The following is a 20,115-nucleotide window of genomic DNA, read 5'->3' on the forward strand; positions in this document are numbered from 1 at the left end:
TGATTTCTCAACAGGAACTTTGCTGGCTAGATATATTCAAAGTGATGAAAAGCAAAGACCTACAGCCAAAATCACTCTAACCTGCAAGGCTGTCCTTTAGAATTCAAGGAGAGATAAGGCTTCCAAGACAAGAAAAAGCTAAAGGAGTTCATCAACACCAAACCAATATTACAAGAAATGTTAAAGGGACTTCTTTAAGGAGAAGAAGAAAGGAATATCAAAAATATGAATCATTAAATGGCAATAAGTACATATCTATCAACAAGTACTTTAAATGCAAATGAATAAAGTGCTCCAATCAGCCGAAACCGGTTTGGCTCAGTGGATAGAGCGTCGGCCTGCGGACTGAAAGGTCCCAGGTTCGATTCCGGTCAAGGGCATGTACCTGGGTTGCGGGCACATCCCCAGTGGGGGTGTGCAGGAGGCAGCTGATCGATGTTTCTCTCTCATCGATGTTTCTAACTCTCTATCTCTCTCCCTTTCTCTCTGTAAAAAATCAATAAAATATATTTTAAAAAAAAAATAAAGTGCTCCAATCAAAAGACATAGAATGATTGAATGGATAAGAACACAAGATGCTTCCATTTGCAAGAGTCACTTCAGGTCAAAAGACACATACACGGACTGAAAATAAAGCGATGGCAAAGGTATTTCATGAAAATGGTAACAAAACAAAAATAGCTGGAGTACCAATACTCACATCAGACTAAATAGACTTTAAAACAAAGACTATACGGAGAGCCAAAGGAGGACCCAGCAATTTCACTTTTGGATATTTATCTCAAGAAACCCAAAACGCTAAATTGAAAAGACATATACATCCACATGTTTCTTGCAGCATTATTTATAATAGCCAAGATCTGGAAGCAACCTACGTGTCCATCAATAGAGGAATGGGTAAAGAAGAAGTGGTGCATATATACAATGGAATATGACTCAACCCTTAAAAAGAATGAAATCTGGCCATTGGCAGCATGGATAGAGCTAGAGGGTGTTGTACTGAGTGAAATAAGTCAAACAGAGAAAGACAAATGCAATATGATTTCACTTAGTTGTGGAATCTAAAAAACAAAATAAATGAACAAGCAGAACTGAGCCAGACTCACAGAATGAGAAAACATTTTGATAGTTGGCAGATGGGAGGGGAGTGGGTGGATGGATGAAAAGGTGAAGGAATTAAGAAGTACAAATTGGCAATTATACAATAGTCATGGGATGTAAAGTACAGCACAGGGAACATAGTCAATAATTTTGTAATAACTGTGCTGGGTGTACACTAGATTTATTGGGGTGATCACTTCATAAGTTATATAAATAAATGTCTAATCCCTAGGATGTACACATGAAACTAATATAATATTGTATATCAACTGTAATTGAATAAAAATTTTAAAGAATTTACATATATATGTATATAAAGAAAAGATAGGCATATATTGATAATATATATATATCTTCTCATGCAAGATGTGATGTTTCAGGACTTCTCTCCCTAACCAAACTGTGGATTCTCTGGGAGCAAAATTAATATCTTTCAGAGCTCCATGTCCCTACTGGGCTCACCACAGTATTGCCCACAGAAAAAGCTCAGAAAATAGGAAGCAACCACCTTTCCACTTCTCAAACCTTTCTCAGGTTTTGACAAGCCCAAATGTAACCCAAGGGCAGAAGTCTGAGGCCAGAACTAGTTTGGCAAGGGGGCCTTACCTCTCTCTTCATTCACCCAAACCTTCCCCTCTCCATCTTACCACACCTCAAGTTCTCAAAACAGCAATTGCCCTCCCAGCCCCAACATTCTGCCATTCTGCTCACTGGTTTGAGGTCCTCCTGAATCACCAGAATGGTAGAATTCAGTACCATACGCTGCAGCTTCTTGGTCTGAGGCACTAGAGGAAAGACAGACATGCAGAGGGGTCAGTCTCCTCCCTCTCCCTTTGTTGCTTTGGGAGGCATGAGAAGACAGAGAGGCAGGAGAAATTTTAGATACAGTCCTGCTCTTCAAGGCCAGATCAAACCCGAAAGGCTATCTCCCCCACCCCCTGCTTCAAACCAGACTAGAAAGTGACCTAAAACAGTATTTCAGCAAGCTAGCGCTTGCGCCTCAGCGCTTGCCAGGCTCCCACAGCTGACCACACAAGTCTACCTCATTGGCGGAGCTCTTCTGCTCACCCTTTGCCTATCTCAACCTTTAGAACTGCCAGCACTGCTCTTCTGTGTGAATTCCTTCTACTCACTCACAGTCTCCTTTCTGCTCCTACACAGAGTCTACCCTATCTCCTGACTGACGCCTTCTCTGCATTCCTGTTGCCCATTGCCATCGCATTTAAGTAATTTATCACATATTATCCTGTATCCTTTTGCTGTGTGAACAGTCTCATCTTCCCTCCTTGACTGAGTTCCTCAGAACAAGGACCATATCTTATTTAAGTGTGTACTTTCTGTGCTTCGTACTGTAAGTCACACAGCAATGTTTTGATGGACACTTGATTGAAGTTAAAACCTACAATCCAAGATATGTTTTGTCTTTTAATTCTCACTAAAAATGGCTAAAGGTAGGATTTGTTACCTACATTTTTAGTTTTTATAATCCTCACCCAAAGGATATGTTTTTTTTTTTATTTTATTGAATGGGTTGGGGGGGGGAAGAGAGAGAGAGAGAGAGAGAGAGAGAGAGAGAGAGAGAGAGAGAGAGAGAAACATTGATTAATCACCTCCCATATGCCCCTGATCAGGAAACACACCAGTGACATAGGTATGTGCCCTGACGGGGAATTGATCTGACAGTCTTGGGGTGTATAGGATGACACTCCACCAAACTGAGCCACCCAGCCAAGGCAACTCCATTTTTCAAATGAGGAAATAGAGCTTCAGACTAAAAGTAATCTGCCCCAGTTTGCACAGCTATTAAGAGTCAAAATCAGGATTTGAACCCATTGAGTTTATGTTGAGTTTAAAGCTGCACGTTTAACTACTCAATGGGACTATCTGCCAGAGCAAGGAGATTTCCTGCGCAAGAAGATCCCTAGGACCAGGCTTGTTTCCTACTCACAATCCTGGAACACATCTGTGAACGCCTGAAGGGCTGATTCCATCTTGGCTGGATCACTGGATTCCATGGCGGTTAGTAATAGGGATACCATCTGATCCTGGTATAACTTGGCTATTAGAGGGCATGAATAAAGGGAGTCAGGGGTATGTTTAAGTGGGAGGTGGTATGTAGAAGTAAATCATGCTCACAGCAAACCACTGATGCCATGGGCTGGATAAATTAGGGTCTATTAGGCTGGAGAAAAGAAGCAGGAAGAAAGAGAGCCAGGGTTTGTCCAGCATTTACCATGTGCCAGGCTTGGGGGCAGATGCTTTTCCTAACCTAGGCCTGTCCTTCCCCTGCCCCGCCATGTGCACACCAATTAGGTCAGAACCTCCTTCGCGACCATCAGTGCTCTCTACACAGTATCACCTTTCTGAGCTCAGGATCACCAAAGGAGAACGGGAAGCCAACCATAGGGGAAGGGAGTGGTAACAAAAGGGATAGAGAAGGGAGAATGTCTGTGCCCTTGGAGATTCATTGAATTTCAGGATAACTTTACATGGATTACTTTGCATCTTGTCTGAAGGAAAGAAGGCTGTCTTGGGAACCTAGCCTCCCATGGAGTACAAGGTCCCCGGGCCCATACCTGGGGTTAGGAAAATGTGTGGACTTACCCAGGATGAAGATAGCCCTCAGGGCGAGGCTGCGGTTCTCCACAGAGTGAGGGTCTGCTGGGTTCACTCGCTCACAGAGCTGTGGGGAGACCAAGGGCATCAGACCTGGGAGCACTGAAAAATCTGGGGCTCTGGGCATGGATGGAGAAACTGAGGTATGCAGCCAGAAAAAGTGCGGCATTTGCCCATAAGGAGAACGTGAAAATAGGACCCAGGAATACACCTACACAGCCCCAAAGAAAAGAAGACAGTGGCCAGCAAATATATGGACGGTAACACCTTTTAGCAAAATGTTCAATTGTCCTCTTCCTCCTCTAGGCTACAACACAGAAGGCCTGCCATTTCCCACAGGCATAATGGGTCGGTTTGGACTCTCTGCCCTTAACCAGTTTAGAGGGAGCAACAATGGCCTCCACCCCCAGAAACATACAGAACTGTATCCAATTTACCTCATAGAGAATATCCACTCTGTGACTAGAATCCCGGGAGGGAAGCCTGAGGTGTGTGCAGTTACAGTCACCGTGAAAAAAGCCCAGGGCCGTGTGGAGGTAGTGACCTGCCCTGGGGGAACCATCACCTCCAAACAAGAGGGGAAGACCAAGCCCAGGATACCTGCAGCCTCCAGCACTCACCTGCTGGAACAGCATGCCTGTAATGTTTTCCAGCTGGGATTCCAAGTTTACACCTCCACAGCCGCTGAGCGCCAGAGCCTCCACGAGTTGGTAGATACACTGTGTGTGTAAGGCCAGAGTCAGCCACTCAGCCAGCCCTTGCCACGGCCTCAACGGAGAGCCTCTGTCCTCAGATCTCCTCTTAGAGGTGGCCCAGTATCACAGTTCACATGCCCTCTGGGACCTTTGCAAGGAGGCCCAGGGGCTAGTTTTTCCACAGACAAATACAGCCATGACCTGTTCTTTCACCTCACCCAAGAAGCTACACTTACTTTCAAATAACCTCATTATTTCACGGTAACTTTTAGAGCAACTCAACATGGCAGGTGTTGGCTGATTTCAAAGAAATAGGATAAAGAAATCATGGTCAAAGAAAGAACTGCTTCTATTTTCCGACTTTCAAAATTCAGAAAACCACGTTTTAAAGCCTAAATATCTACCCTTCACCTAGTGAACTGTACTGTTTTATGGGTTATTCTTCTCACTTGTATGAGAGGCTACAAATAGCCTTACTTTTCACATGTGTAAGCAGTCCATTTTATTTTTTTAATATTTTATTGATTTCTTACAGAGAGGAAGGGAGAGGGATAGAGAGCCAGAAACATCGATGAGAAAGAAACATCTATCAGCTTCCTCCTGCACACCCCCTACCGGGGACATGCCCGCAACCAAGGTACATGCCCTTGAGCGGAATCGAACCCGGGACCCTTCAGTCCGCAGGCCGATGCTCTATCCACTGAGCCAAACCGGCTAGGGCCATTTTATTTTTTTTAAAACAGGCTGTATTGATGTCTAATCCTATATAATAAAAGGGGAATATGCAAATTGATTGAATGGAAGAACATCTGGTCACTATGATGTGCACTGACCACCAGGGGCAGCCGCTCAATGCAGGAGCTGCTCCCTGGAAGTCAGTGCGCTTCCACAGGGGAAGTGCTGCTCAGCCAGAGGCAGGGCTCATGCAGTTGCAGCTGTATTTGCAGGAGCCTCTCTTGCCTCCATGGCACGGGACATCCCCCAAGGGCTCCTGGACTGCAATAGGGTGAATGCCAGGCTGACGGACCACACCTCTCCCCCACCGAGGGCATGAATCTCCTGCACTGGGCCTATAGTTGATATATAATACACTGCACATATTGAAAATATACTATTTAATAAATGTTAACACCCTTGAAACCATCTCCACAATTAAGATAATAAGCATACTCATCATCCCCAAAAGTTTCCTCTGGTCACTTTCTAACTCCTCTTGCCCTGCCCTCCCAACACCGTTCTTTCCTCAGACAACCACTGATCTGTTCTCTGTCATTATAAATCTCTCACTTACTTTTTAAAAAATTGCCAAACTGTTTTCCTAAATGATTGTGCCAATTTACATTCTATCAGATGTATAGTGGCATCTCATTGTAATTTTTAATTTCCTAAATGATGTTTAGCAACTTCTCCTGTGCTAATTTGCTATCCCCATATCCATTCAATTTTTGTGCCAATTTTTAAAACACTTTTAAATTTATTTTAGAGAGGATGGCGGGTGGGAGGGGGAAAGGGGGAGAGAGAGAGAGAGAGAGAGAGAGAGAGAGAGAGAGAGAGACAGACATCAATGTGAGAGAAATATCAATCAGTTGTCTTCCACATGTGCTCTGACCGAACCTAGGATCAAACCAAAACCTGGATATGTACCCTGAATGGAAATCAAACCCACAACCTTTTGGTGTACAGGACAGCGCTCCAACCAATTGAGCCACACTGGCCTAGGCAGTTTTTTAATTTTTTAAATTGCATTTTGAGAGTTCTTTATATTTTCTGGATACATATATATATGATTTGCAAATGTTTTATTCCAGTCTGAGACTTGTCTTTTCATTCTCTTAACAACTTTCAAAGAACAGAATTTACTCACTTTTGGAGGGTGGAGAGAGTGAAGGGGGTGGAGGAATTGAGCAAAATATTTTAAAACGAGAAAAAAAACTCATGGACAGGGACAGCAGTGTGAGGATTGCTGAGGGATGTGGGACAGAAAAGTTGAGGAGGGTATAGAGATGATAAGTGGTGATGGATGGAGACTTGACTTGGGATGGTGAACACACAATACAGTGTACAGGTGATGTGTTGTAGAATTGTGCACCTGAAACCTGTATAATTTTGTTACCCAATGTCATCCCATACATTCAATAAAAATGGAAAAAATTTAAAATAAAATTTAAAAATAAAGTATTCACTTTGATGAAGTCCAATTTATTAATCCAGGTTTTAAAAATCATGTTTTATTTTTCACCCTGGCCAATGTGGCATTGTCCCAGGCACTGAAAGGTTGCAGGTTTGATTCCTGGTCAGGCACATACCCAGGTTTCGGTCTTGTATCCTGATGGGGGTTGCATGAGGCAGCCCATCAAAGGATCAATGCTTTGCTCCCATTGATGTTTCTCTTTCTCCCTCTCCCTTCCTATTTATTATTTTAAATCTTTTTAAAATAAATAAATAAAATCATGTTTTATTTTTCATTTACAATTCACAACCCAGTCACCAGACATTTAATAACTTACAAAGTGGTCACCTCGATAAATCTAGTAGCCATCTGACACCCTACAGAGTTGTCACAGTATTACTGACTATATTCCCTATACTGTACTTTACATCCCATGTCTATTCTGTAACTGCCAATTTGTACTTCTTAATGCCTTCATCTTTTTCACCCATCATTCACCTGCCTCCTATCTAGCAATCATCAAAATGTTCTCTGTATCTATGAGTCTGTTACAATTCTGATTGTTTATTTTGTTTCTTAGATTCCACAAATAAGTGAAATCATATGGCATTTGTCTTTCTGTGACTGACTTATTTCACTCAGCACAACACCCTCTAGACCAGTGATGGAGAACCTTTTGAGCTCAGCGTATCAGCATTTTGAAAAACCCTAACTTAACTCTGGTGCCGTGTCACATATAGAAATTTTTTGATTTTTGCAACCATAGTAAAACAAAGATTTATATTTTTTTTAAATATTTTTTATTGATTAAGATATTACATATGTGTACCCTCTACCCCCGCCCCCCCCCCCCCCCCCCGCTCATCCCCTCACCCCCCCGTTGTCCGTGTCCATTGGTTAGGCCTATATGCTTGCATATAAATCCTTTCGTTGATCTTTCCCCCTTGGCCCCACCCTCCCCTACCTTCCCTCCAAGGCCCGACAGTCCAATCAAAACCTCTCCGTCTCTGGATCAGTCCTTGTTCATCAGTTTATGTTGTTCATTATATTCCACAAATAAGTGAGATCTTGTGGTATTTATCCGCTCTCCAGTTCCATCCATGCTGTGGCAAATGGTAAGAGTTCCTTTTTCTTCTTCCTCTTCTTAAAGAATACCTTTCAGCATTTCATATAATGCTGGTTTGGTGGAGATGAACTCCTTTAGCTTTTTCTTATCCGTGAAGCTCTTTATCTGACCTTCCATTCTGAATGATAGCTTTGCTGGATAAAGTAATCTTGGTTGCAGGTTCTTGCTATTCATCTCTTTGAATATTTCTTGCCACTCTCTTCTGGCCTGCATGGTTTCTGTTGAGAAATCAGCTGACAGTCGGATGGGTACTCCCTTGTAGGTAACTGAGTTTCTTTCTCTTGCTGCTTTTAAGATTCTCTCTTTATCTTTTGCTCTTGGCATTTTAATGATGATGTGTCTTGGTGTGGTCCTCTTTGGATTCCTTTTGTTTGGGGTTCTCTGCGCTTCCTGGACTTGTAAGTCCATTTCTTTCACCAGGTGGGGGAAGTTTTCTGTCATTATTTCTTCAAAAAGGTTTTCAATATCTTGCCCTCTCTCTCCTTCTGGTACCCCTATAATTCTGATGTTGGTACGCTTGAAGTTGTCCCAGAGGTTCCTTACACTATCTTCATATTTTTTGAATCTCTTTTCTTTTTTCTTTTTCGGTTGGGTATTTTTTGTTTCTTTGTATTTCAAATCTTTGACTTGATTCTTGGGATCCTCTTGTCTGCTGTTGGATCTCTGTAAATTATTCTTTATTTCAGTCAGTGTATGCTTAATTTCTAGTTGGTCCTTTTTCATGTCCTCCATGGTCTCACTATACTCCTTGAGGGATTCATTAAATTTATCGGCGGTTTCCATAAAATTCTTGACAAACCTTATAAACGTGGCCTTGAACTCTATATCCAGTCGTCTGCCCTCCTCCGTTTCTGCCAATTGTGACCTGTTTCTTTGTCTCCGCATTTTGGCTGCTTCCCTGTGTTGACAGAGTGGCCCTGCACGCCAGGTGTCCTGTAGGGCCCAGTGGCTCAGCCTCCCCAGTTACCTGGGGTGGACACTCTTGGTGCACTCTTGGTGCCTTGGTTGTTGTAGGATCACTGGGAGGAATTGACCTCCAGGCCAATTGGCTGTGGGAAGCAGCTGTGTCTGAAGTGGGAGAATGGTCCCCCTCTGACCACTGGGTACAGTGGCTCCTGGATCTAAGGAGGTGCTAATTCAGCCCCTGCCTGAGGCCACACAGCCGGAGCCACGAAGAGGCTCAGCTGTGAAGCAATGCAAGCCGCTGCGGGGCCTTGGGCCTTCTCTTGGAAGTTCCAGGTCTGCCTGGCTGGGCTGTAGTTAGGCACATTCACATGCAAAAGCCTCTGCCACAGCCTGGGTGGGGCGGGGTCTCAGGGAGTCAAAAGGACGGAGAAAGCAGCTATGGTGATTCTCTGTGCCGGAGTCGCGCATCTCAGTGTCCCTGTAACGGCTGCAAGCACCTCTGAGGGAAATCTGCCCTCAAGTTCGCCCGCTGCCGCCTGACAGACCAGCCTCTCCCTGTATGAGTCCTGGGTCCCCAGAGACTTCCCGGAACCGGAGTTCAGAGCAGTCGGGAGCTTGTGATTCAAAAAGACAGCCGCGTCCTCAGGTGCCACCCCCTTTCCGCGCGCGCGCGCGTGTGAGCCGCCGCCGTACCTCTGCACTCAGCCTCCGCAGCTCCTCTGGTTCTCAGCGTGCTTTTCTTTTCTTCTAGTTGTAGAAATTACACTCAGCCAGCCTTCCTGTTGTTCTGGACGATGTTTGCTCTGTCCTTTGGGATATTTTTCAATTGTTGTGTGAGGCGACTATTTCCCGGTGTTTATCTATGCCGCCATCTTAGTTTCTCCAAGATTTATATTTTTGATATATTTTTTTTATATTTAAATGCCATTTAGCAAAGAAAAATCAACTAAAAAAATGAGTTGGCGTGTCACCTCTGACACGCATGTCATAGGTTTGCCATCACTGCTCTAGGCACATCCATGTTGTTGCAGATGTTAAGATTTCATTCTTTTTTATCATTGACAGTGTTTTTCTACAGGCCAGGCTGGCTTCCCTCTGGCCGCCTGTAGGCACCCCGGATGTGAGCTGGCTTCCTTCTGGCCCTCGCTTTGTCCGGAAGGATGTCCAGAATGATGTCCTGAAGGATGTCCAGTCTAATTAGCATATTACTCTTTTATTATAGATCTTCTCAGTTCCATTGTTTCCATTGAGAAATCTATTATTGTTATCATTATTCCTCCATATGAAACATCCTTTTGTGTATTTAAGATTTTCTCTTTTTCAAAACATATCCTTCTCAAATTCTACCAAAACATTGAAGAAAAGGCAATACTTCCTAACACATTCTATGACGCTAATATAACCCTGATACCAAAACCTGGCAAAAATAACACCAAGAAAGAACATTACAGACCAATATCTCTGATGAACACAGAGATATTGTGTTCAATATCTCTGATGAAAAGTCCTAAACAAAATACTAGCAAATCAAATACTACAGTATATCCAAAAAAAAAAAAAAATACATCACGGTCAAGTGGGGTTCATTCCAGAGTCACAAGTATGGTTCAACATACACCAATCAATCAATGTAATACACCACATCAGCAAAAGAAAAGATAAAAATCCTATGATCTTATCAATAGATGCAGAAAAAGCATTGGATAAGATACAACATCCATGTAGGATTAAAACACTCAATAAAATAGGAATAGAAGCAAAGTACCTCAACATAATAAAGGCCATCTATGATAAATCCTCAGCTAATATCGTACTCAATGGTGAAAACCTGAAACTTTTCCTCTAAGAACAGGAACAAAACAAGGATGTCCACTTTCACACCTCTTATTCAACATAGTACTAGAAATCTTAACCAGAGCAAAAAGGCAAGAGAAAGAAAGAAAAGACATCCAAATAGGGAAGGAAGAAATAAAACTATTAGTTTTTGCAGTTGACATTTTCCTAGTGTATATAGAAAACACTAAAGACTCCACCAAAAAAGCAAAACTATTAGGAACAATAAACAAATACTGTAAAGTTGCAGGATACAAAAATCAATGTGCAAAAATCCACTGCCTCACAGCCAATGACATGGGGATGACCATGTGCACCAGCCAATCAGGCAGCCACTACCCATGTGTGGCCACTGAGCACTGAAAACAGCCAGTGTGAGCTGAGACATGCCATAAGTGCAAAATACACAACAGGTTCTGAGGACTTAAAAACACTTTTAAAAAAGAATGTACAATATCTCATTAATAAACTGCCTGGAGGCTGTGGCGCAATTGGTGGAGCCTCCCCCCATGCACCAAGAAAAAATAAATCCATTGCCTTTCTGAATACTAACAACAAAACTTCAGAAAAGGAAATGAAAAAAATAATTCCTTTTGCAATTGCAATCAAAAGAATAAAGTACCTAGGAAGAAACTTCACAAAGAATGTGGAAGATCTATCTACTGAAAATTATCAAGAAATATTTAAAAAGATTGAAAAAGACACAACAAAATGGAAAAATATTTCATGTTCATTGATTGGAAGAATCAAAAGAGTTAAAATGGCCATATTACCCAAAGCAATATACAGATTCCAATGTCATTTTTTAAAGAAATAGAATCAGAAATCGTCAGATTTGTATGGAACCACAGAAGACCCCAAATAGCCAAGACAATACTGACAAAAAAGAATGAAGTTGGAGGTATCAAACTATCTGACTTCAAATTATACGACAGAGCTATGATCATCAGAACTGCATGGTACGGACATAGAAACAGACATACAGGTCAATGGAACAGAATAGAGAGCCAGGCTATAAAACCACATGTATATGGACAGATAATTGTCAACAAAGGAGCCAGAAACACACCATAAAGATAGTCTCTTTAATAAATGGTGCTGAGAAAACTGGAAAGTCACATGTAAATGAATGAAAGTGGGTTACAGTTTGGTCCCACGTACAAAAATGAATTCAAACTGGATCAATAGGGGTGGGGAGAGCAGAGGGAACTAATATATGGTGACATGAGAAGATCTAACTGGGTAGTGAACACATGGAGCAATATACAGATCTTATAATACAGAAGCCCACACCTGAAACCTCCATGTTCATGCTAACTAATGTCACTCCAATAAAGTTAATTTTTAAAAATCCTTTTTTCGTTACCACTGGTTTTGAGAAATTTGATTGTAACATGATTTGGAGTACTTTTTTTTATTTCTTGTGTTGGGTTCATTGACTGTGTTGGATCTGAAGGTTTATTCTATTCTTCAGATTTGGGAATTGTTCAACCACTATTTCTTCAAATACATTTTCTGTCTCTTCCTTTATGAGGGGACTCACATTGCACATAAATTAAGCTGCTTAATGTTGTTGCATGCCTCACTGATGCTTTTTTTCCTAATTTATTGTGTTATTGATTTTAGAAAGAAAAGGAGGGGGAGAGATAGAAACATCAACCATGAGAGAGAATCATTGATTGGCTGGCTCCTGCATGCCCCCCACTGGGGTTCAAGCCTGTAACGTGCTCATATGCCCTGACCCGGAATCAAACCATGACCTCCTGCCTTATAGGTCGACGCTCAACCAGTGAGCCACTCTGGCCAGGCTCATGCTTTCTTCTTTATTTATTTTTTTCATTTTTTCTGTTTCATTTTGTGTAATTTCAATTGCAGTCTTCAATAAACAAGTACTGTCTTTTGCAATGTCTAATCTGTCATTAATAGTATCCAGTGTTTTTCATCACAGATATTCTAGTCTTTAACTCTAGAAGTTCAACTTGGGTACTTTTAAAATATATTTTCCTGGTTTTTACTTATTTACTTAAACTTTCTTCTAGTTTTTAATCCAATAGAACCAGTTATAAAACATGTTTAAATGTCCTTGTGTGCTACTTCTAACATCTGTGTGAGATCTGGGTCAGTTTTTTATATATTTTTCTCCTTATTATAGGTCATATTGTCCTGCTGCTAAGCATGCCTGGTTATTTTTAAAAAAATTAATGTGACTCATTGTAAACTTCCCTTATTGGGTATTGGACATTTTAGTATTCCTATAAATATTCTTGAGTTTTCCCTGGAACACAGTTAAAGTCACTTGAAAATAATTTGATCCTTTGGGTCTTGCTTTTAAAATTAGTTAGGCAGGAACAGAAAAGCATTCAGCCTACCATTAATTTTGGTCCCCAACGCACCCATCTACCTAACGACCTATGAATTATAAGGTTTTAAGACTGGTTCATGGGAACAGGTATAAGAATTGGCCCTGTGTGAGTTCTGGCTACTGTTCTTTCAGGCTTGGGCGTTTTCCTCACCTGGAACCATTTCCTCACACACGGACTATTTAGTACTCCACCCTGTAAACTCTAGCTATGCTGGTCTCCCTGGCCTCTCAGTCCTATCTTCTCAACTCAGAAAGTCCATCAACTCTTCCTGGGGTTTCTTTTCCTCTGCCACTGACTGGAAATTTTCACAGAGAAGTAAATAGGGGCAACAATAGAGCTTATGCAATGTCTCCACTGTCTCTCAGGGACACTGTTCTTTGTTGCCTGCTGTTCAATAGTTTGAGAACCATTACTTCATATATTTGCGTAGTGTTTTAGTTGTTTCAGAGAGGAGAGTATTTGTGGCCTCGGTTACTCCATCTTTGCCAGAGCAGAAATCCCTCCACTGGATTTTAAATATTTAACATTTCTTCCCCTTTGGTTTGCCGATAGACCCCCACATTGGGCCTGCCTCCCTAAGTAGAGCTGGCTAGTGCTAGTTAATTTCCAAACAAATTGTACTACAGATTGACAAATATCTCGATTCTTAATCACTATCCCCTGGAGTGATAGAGAAGGAGAGAGAAGGAGGAAGTAGCCAAAACATTTCCACTGTCCGTAAAATGTAGGGTACAATCTCTACCTGCACAATCTGCAGACTAGCGGGTAGGTTACAAATTTCATCCTCTAACTGGCTAACTGACCTCAAAGAGCAAACCTCTGCTCCAGGTTCACAGACCTTACCTGAGGCAACATGCAGACACATGACAGGAGGGTAGGTACTAGTAAATGAGAGACTGGCTGCTCCACTAAAGGAGAAAGCTCAGAGCACATACATGAGGAAGGTAAATCTTCCCACACCAAAGAAAGTGCATGTGAGGTGGTAGTGCAATGGTAGACCACAAATGGTGATCCCTGAAAACTTGATGCTAATGGGGGTTGCACTAAAAAGAAAAAAAATCTCCTGTTGGAAATTTACAAGTGCATACTAACATGTTGAGCAACCATGAAAAATGTGCCTCTCAGATGCCTATTCTGGAGGGCATAATTGAACGACATCTCCAACTTCTTTACTTTAAAATCCGTCACTGTTTAAAAGTGCGGCTAGATTCCCAAAGGTTTCTTCCAGCCAATGACTGAGTATGGCAGGCCCACTAAAGCAGGCCTACATATGCAAGATGTAGGACATTGGCTTGATGACTCTGTTGGCATTGACTCCCTGTTGGCATTGAGCTTTCTTAGAACGACACTCTAATGTAAAACTTTCCTTCCTTCTTCCCTTCTCCCCCTTCTTCCCCCCTTCTCCTTCTCCTTATCAATGGTCAGAACTACTACTCAGTCTGATGGCTCTCCCAGCCTCCTCTGGCTCCTTCCCTGTTTTTTCCTCACAGGTGTCCCTCCAATAACTCTCTTGCACCTCTAGTCCAGGTTTGTATCTGCTTCTTAGAGGACCAGACTAACCCACATATTGAACACTCAGAGAAGTCCTACAGGTAAGAAATTTGTTTAATTTTAAACTCAACATTTCTCACCCAGTTTACTAAATAACACGCCTTCTTTTTGTGGAATACTCATGAGAAGTTGGGTGAACTCGGTTTGAGAAATGCCATTGAATTAGAAGGAAAACTGAAACAACAATCAGAACATTTGTGTTCTGGTTCTTGAAACTCTGTTCATAAAAATACCTAATATGTGTATAACATTTCTATCACAGGCATAATTCTGAAATGGCCTTAAAATCCCAGGTCCCTGGTGTACACACACCTTCTACTGGTTTTTCAATCAAGCACTAAGCTTGGTGTTGATGTGAAAGGATTTTGCAGATAAAGGGTGTCCCAAAATTCACCCGAGATTTGAATTTTACACCATTGGTGCCGTCAAGTGTTGCCAATGGAAAAAGAAAAAAGATAGCGTGACAGCTGACAGTTCAGGGTTATTAAAAATGGAGAAACTGCAAGAAAGAACAACACGTTTTCATTGTTGAGCAATATTTTAAAAATAATGAAGCTTTCGCAGCTACAGTTAGCAATTTTCATGCAAAATATGGTCGGAATAGTGATTTTACTTCATCAACTGTGAAGAGATTAATTAAAAAATTTAGACAGACTGGATCAATTAGTGATCTTAAACACTCTGGCCGTCCTTCAACAAGTCGTTCAACACAAAACATCAAAGCAGTTCATGAGAGTGTAGCTGAGAGTCCAAGGACATGAATTCGGCACTGTGGTCAAGAATTGGACATTTCGAGAAGCCATTTACCCAATATGCTATTCTATACATAACCCTATACTGTATACTTCATGAAGCAATAAAAAGATTACAATTTTTAATTATAAACCTGTGTTTTCTATCAAAATTACTTCTTGCATCAATTTTGGGACACCATTTATAAGTAAGGTACCATACCAGTTGACTTTAACATAGGGAGGTATTCCAGGTAGGCTTGATCTTATCTCATAGGCCCTTTAAAGCTGGGTCTAAAGGTCAGAGACAAGGAAGTCAGAGAGTTTCAAAGCATGAGGTGAATTCAACAAATGGACATGGCTGAGTTCCAGTAAAACATTCCTTACAAAAATAAGCTTCAGAATGGATTTGACCTATGGGCCAAGCTTTGCCCACTCCAACATTAACTACTCAATAAATATGAAATACATGAACGAGTCAAATTTCCCTCTCACGCACAACCCAATCACCTGGGAAATGTAGAAAGGTGTCACTTTCGTGGACATCAAAATCATTAACCATCGTGTTAACCGGTTTACTTGGTTCTTGAGTTTGGATGATGGCATAAGGAAGAAAAGGTGGCCCATTATCTGCAGAACCTGCACTGTCACCTGTGCCTACGGAGATATAGAAACTTGCATCAGCAATAGAATGAAGGAAGAAAAGTCCTCAGGGGTTGTGCTTTATTCATATTTGTATGACCAGGGTCCAGCATCATACCTGGCAAATGAGACTAATCAATAAATGTAAATTGAACACTTAACAAATAAGTGAATGGACAGTGCGGTGTTTTTTTACTCTATGTTTTTCTGGAGCATGGTAAGAGGAGCCTGAGGAGGAACACCTGCTCTCCCAGAAGACCCTCGTGAGTCAGCCTTCTACCAGCAAGTGGACAAACTTGAGCCCACCTGTGGCTCAAGCCTTACCCCTTCAGCCCATCCACCCAACCCCTGTTATCTCCCACTCCCACCTTGTCCTTGCTCTTCAAAGACCAACGGTTGAGGAAGATGCGGAAGGTGATGTAGGCCTTCATGGACATTTCCCTTTGACTAAAGCCCGTCACCTTATCATCCCAGGAATCCAGGTGTTTCTGGGCACTGATGGCCAATCCATAGAATACTGTACGGAGGGAAGGGAGTTAGAGCTGCCCATCACCTTTCCCATTCCACAAAGTAAAGCATGCACACCTATATGTACAGTCCTCTCCTCCCCAACCCAAAAAGGGCTTTGGGGGTCCTGTTCTGGGAAGGACCCACCTGCCCACCACCTCCCCAACTATCGTTCCTTTCTGACCTCACCTAGTTCCAGGATAGGCAGGGAAAGTGAAAGAGAAAGGCGGTCAACACCTACAGCCTCCCTATCAAGTTTGCTCCTTGCCCCAAACCAGGCCAAGAAAGGTCAGATGGAGAACAGCATCTACTCATACCTGGCCTGCTCTCAGCCATCATCTTCCCCTTCCATAGACTGAAGAGATCCAAATTCAGAGGGACCCAGTCTCTTCCTGACCTTCTTTCCTCCCTCCCGGATTCCAATTAAGCCTTTCCCCAGACCCTCCTGACCCTTACCATGACATATCGCCAACATGTCATTCTCCTCTTGGGCCAACTTCAGAAGAGGCTGGATAGATCTCCATATAGAACCAACATAGGAAACTGTATCTGGGAGGGAGAGTAAAAGAAAAACATCCCTATCCCAAGGAAAGGAGCCTCCCGCCTTAGTGTACAAAATCTTATGATTAGGGACCAGGAGGTTTGGGTTCTGCTCCTAGCTCTGCCTCCAAAGAGTCTGGGCAACCCAGAGTAAGATACTTAATTTATGCTAGTTTCCATGTCCTGAGCTGTTAAATAGGACTACAGTTCCTAATGTGCCCACCTCACAGGGCTGTTGGGATAATGAAGCTCCATAATGGATTCTAGCATAGCATGCAGATGCATGGTACCGCCACACCCTACACATGCACACTCCCTTCCAAGGACCCTTATGGAGCAAAGATCTGTGCAGCCTGAGGCTCTCTCACTCTTCTAAAGTGAGAACATTTGCCCTGATTAGATCAAGAGACACATTTCCAGCTTCTGTGCTGTGTCCTCTGAGTTTGCTATGCAGCCCAAACCATAAGCCTTGTCATTTTGAACCTAATGCCCAGAAGGCCAGCTGACTTCCCCCAATATCTCTCTGGCCCAAGGTCCAAGTGGCAAAGAAAGGGCAGGGTCTGGCATTTGCCTGATGACCTGATTTTTTCCTTAACACTTTTTGATTGAGGGAGGGGAATACAATGGGTAAGAGAACTAATGTTGTCACCAACAGCCACCAAGATGGAGATTGTATGGTGATTCTCTGCCTCATCCTACTACACTATTACCTTCCAAACCTCTAATCAAATTCAAAACGTCAGGTTCTCCTAAGCCAGCCGTGGGCAAACTACGGCCCATGGGCCGGATCCCACCAGTTTGAAATGAATAAAACTAAAAAAAAAAAAGACCGTATCCTTTTATGTAATGATGTTTACTTTGAATTTATATTAGTTCACACAAACACTCCATCCATGCTTTTTTTCCAGCCCTCCGGTCCAGTTTAAGAACCCATTGTGGCCCTCCAGTCAAAAAGTTTGCCCACCCCTGCCCTAAGCAAAGCACTCCTCACTTCTCTTTTGCCCCTCCCCACCTCTGTTGAATGGGGGCTTTCTATTCAGCCTTCCCTCTAGTTCTCCTAGTCTTACCTCCAGCCCCACAGTTTCCTGAGCTTTAATATGCTCTCCTGTGCCACTCCTAGTCTCCAGGAACTCCCTCCTGAGTTCCCATTGGTCCCACAGGGATGCTAGTTTTCCCCCCTCACCCCTACACACACACCCTTGACTAAACTAAGTGGAGATATACTAGTACAGTGAAAGGAGTCAGGAGAATAAAGCTATATTCTAAATTCCATACAGCACCCCCACGGCCTGTAGCCCCTGTTCCTTTCTCAGACAAACTCTTCCACCACGGGGACCAATACCTTGGGAAAGGATGATCTTCCCCACTGCAACCATGAGGCTCCTTGGGGGCAGACAGTATATATTTGGTCTGTCCCATAGCTTGACAATGATCACTTCTGGAAAATGTGACCCCAGAGCCATTAGGACCACAGTGAAGGCCTTTTCCAGTTCTCCCTTTGTCTCCTGGAAAAAGAAAGACTCAGTGTTCCAAGACTAATCTCCAAGATGAGTCCCTCAGCTTCTGAGAATTGGCTTTGCTCAGTAAGTGTTCTCCTCTATCTAGAGGGCAGTAACTATCCTATCTCATCCTACAACCACACTCAACATACACCTTTCCCATGATAGAGGGCAAGAGCTTCCTAGAGTATGCAAGAGGGCAGGAAATGAAAAACTGCAAAGTCTCCGGGCTTGTGTTGGGGTGGGAATGGGGCTTGGCATTTCCAGAGCACAGAGCTTTCCCTGAACCGTCATCACAGGTGTGGGTACATTATGGAGGTAACTTTGAAAATTTCTTGAAGGGTCAGGTCTTGATCAGTAAACAGGTGTGCCAAAGAAGGCAGGTAAACTGGAAGACACCTTGTATGTAGATAGTTAACCAAGAAAATCAGAAACCAGATTTACCCAGTACCAGGAAAATTAAGTATAAAAGTATCTGGATAGATGATAGGTAGTGGTCATGAATGTTCAGTCCAAAGTTGGGCTAGCAGGCAAGTGGGTGGATTTAAATAGGTTAGTAAATAAATTGATAGGGGATGTCTAGGGCGTGGGGAAAAAAGGGACACATATGTAATACCCTTTGTAATACTTTAAGCAATAAATAAATAAATAAATAAATAAATAAATAAATAAATTGAGGTGATTAGCTGAGTTGCAACAGCAAAGGTGTGACTGCCTAAAATATCCCAGGAGGAGGATTAGGACAGCTTAGATTTTGAGGCCCAAAGCCTAAATCCGTTTCCCTCTTTCCATCTCACTTCTTTCACCTTACCGCCTTACTTCATTACTTTAACTTTTAGGTCACAGTTCTTGAGACATGTTCAGGGTATAAGACATAGGCTCTAGGAAATTTTTTAGAAACTTGAGGTACTCATCTCCCAAATACTACTTAACTTCAAAATGTCATCACCCACCAGAAAGGAACTCCTGGCTTTAGATCTGGAATCCTTTCTTTCCCCATAGCCCCCAACCCACAGGCATGAGCTCCTCACCATTCTCCTCAGGTAGTTGATAAGGACACCTGTAATTTTCCGGCAGAATGTATTAGGCATCTTAGTATTTAGAATTTTGACTTCCAGTAATTTGAGGGTCTTTATGATATCATCTTCTGACATCTAGAGGAGAGAAGGGATTCAAGAAGAAAGGAAGGTTGAAGGATGGAGGGTTAAAAGAAAGAGAATAATGATCCATGGTAGAGAAAGGAAGAGGAGGACTGGGTCTAGAGAGAAGATTAAAGCTGGACCCAGGTTTGGGGGGAAGTAGGTGGAGAAGTTTATGGGTTAACCTAGGGACATGGGAACCTGACCTGGAGCTGTGAAGGGACTGAGCCGAGTAGTGCTCTGCTGACTGGAAATACTTGCCCCCCTCCTGACAGAATGGGTATGCATCCAACCAGCTACCTTTATGGAGGTGGTTCCACCCTGGGGCCAGTGCCAGGAAGATGTCTGAGATGTCCTCACCTGACCTCCAACTTTGAGTGCCATCATAAATTTCTCGATGTCTTCTTTTGAGATATACTGGCTCAACTCCCCTTTCGAGTTAGCTGAGGAAGCTGCCATAGCTCTAAATATCTCTGTAAGGAATAAAGAGGGTTGGTAGAGGGGAACTGTTTCTCTCTTGCTGGAATTGGGTATGTTTTTCTTCAAAAGTGGGTAACATAGTATGATGAAATCATACAAAAAATAATGAAAAACCAGAAGAGACCAGTGTGGTTGCTGATTATGACTTTGCCCTTCACTAGCAATATATCCTTTGGCAATTCATTAAATCCTGGAGACTCTATTCATCATGTGAAA

The 20,115-nt window shown here is 42.5% G+C and overlaps 2 protein-coding genes across 2 annotated transcripts in view; both read right to left on the bottom strand.

Moving 5' to 3' along the window:
* The window catches only part of LOC308513853 (maestro heat-like repeat-containing protein family member 1), a gene marked incomplete at its 5' end in the record, with an annotated part of 52,562 nt that extends 50,657 nt beyond the window's left edge, over window positions 1-1,905 (bottom strand). The window contains one exon of the mRNA XM_081083953.1: window positions 1,813-1,905. Coding sequence (XP_080940079.1) covers window positions 1,813-1,905 — 93 coding nt within the window. The remainder of the gene's footprint in view (window positions 1-1,812) is intronic.
* Window positions 1,906-2,625: 720 nt separating this feature from the next.
* On the bottom strand, window positions 2,626-19,878 carry LOC308513854 (maestro heat-like repeat-containing protein family member 1; the record flags this gene model as incomplete). The annotated part of the gene is made up of 9 exons (XM_081083954.1): window positions 2,626-3,160; window positions 3,706-3,784; window positions 4,338-4,436; window positions 15,603-15,749; window positions 16,103-16,251; window positions 16,698-16,790; window positions 18,124-18,286; window positions 19,312-19,434; window positions 19,780-19,878. 9 exons carry the CDS (start codon window positions 19,876-19,878, stop codon window positions 3,042-3,044), a joined length of 1,071 nt encoding a protein of 356 aa, XP_080940080.1. The 3' UTR covers window positions 2,626-3,041.
* Window positions 19,879-20,115: the final 237 nt, after the last annotated feature.

The sequence above is a fragment of the Myotis nattereri genome (assembly GCF_964212035.1).
Source record: "Myotis nattereri genome assembly, chromosome: 2".
Classification (NCBI taxonomy): Eukaryota; Metazoa; Chordata; class Mammalia; order Chiroptera; family Vespertilionidae; genus Myotis; species Myotis nattereri.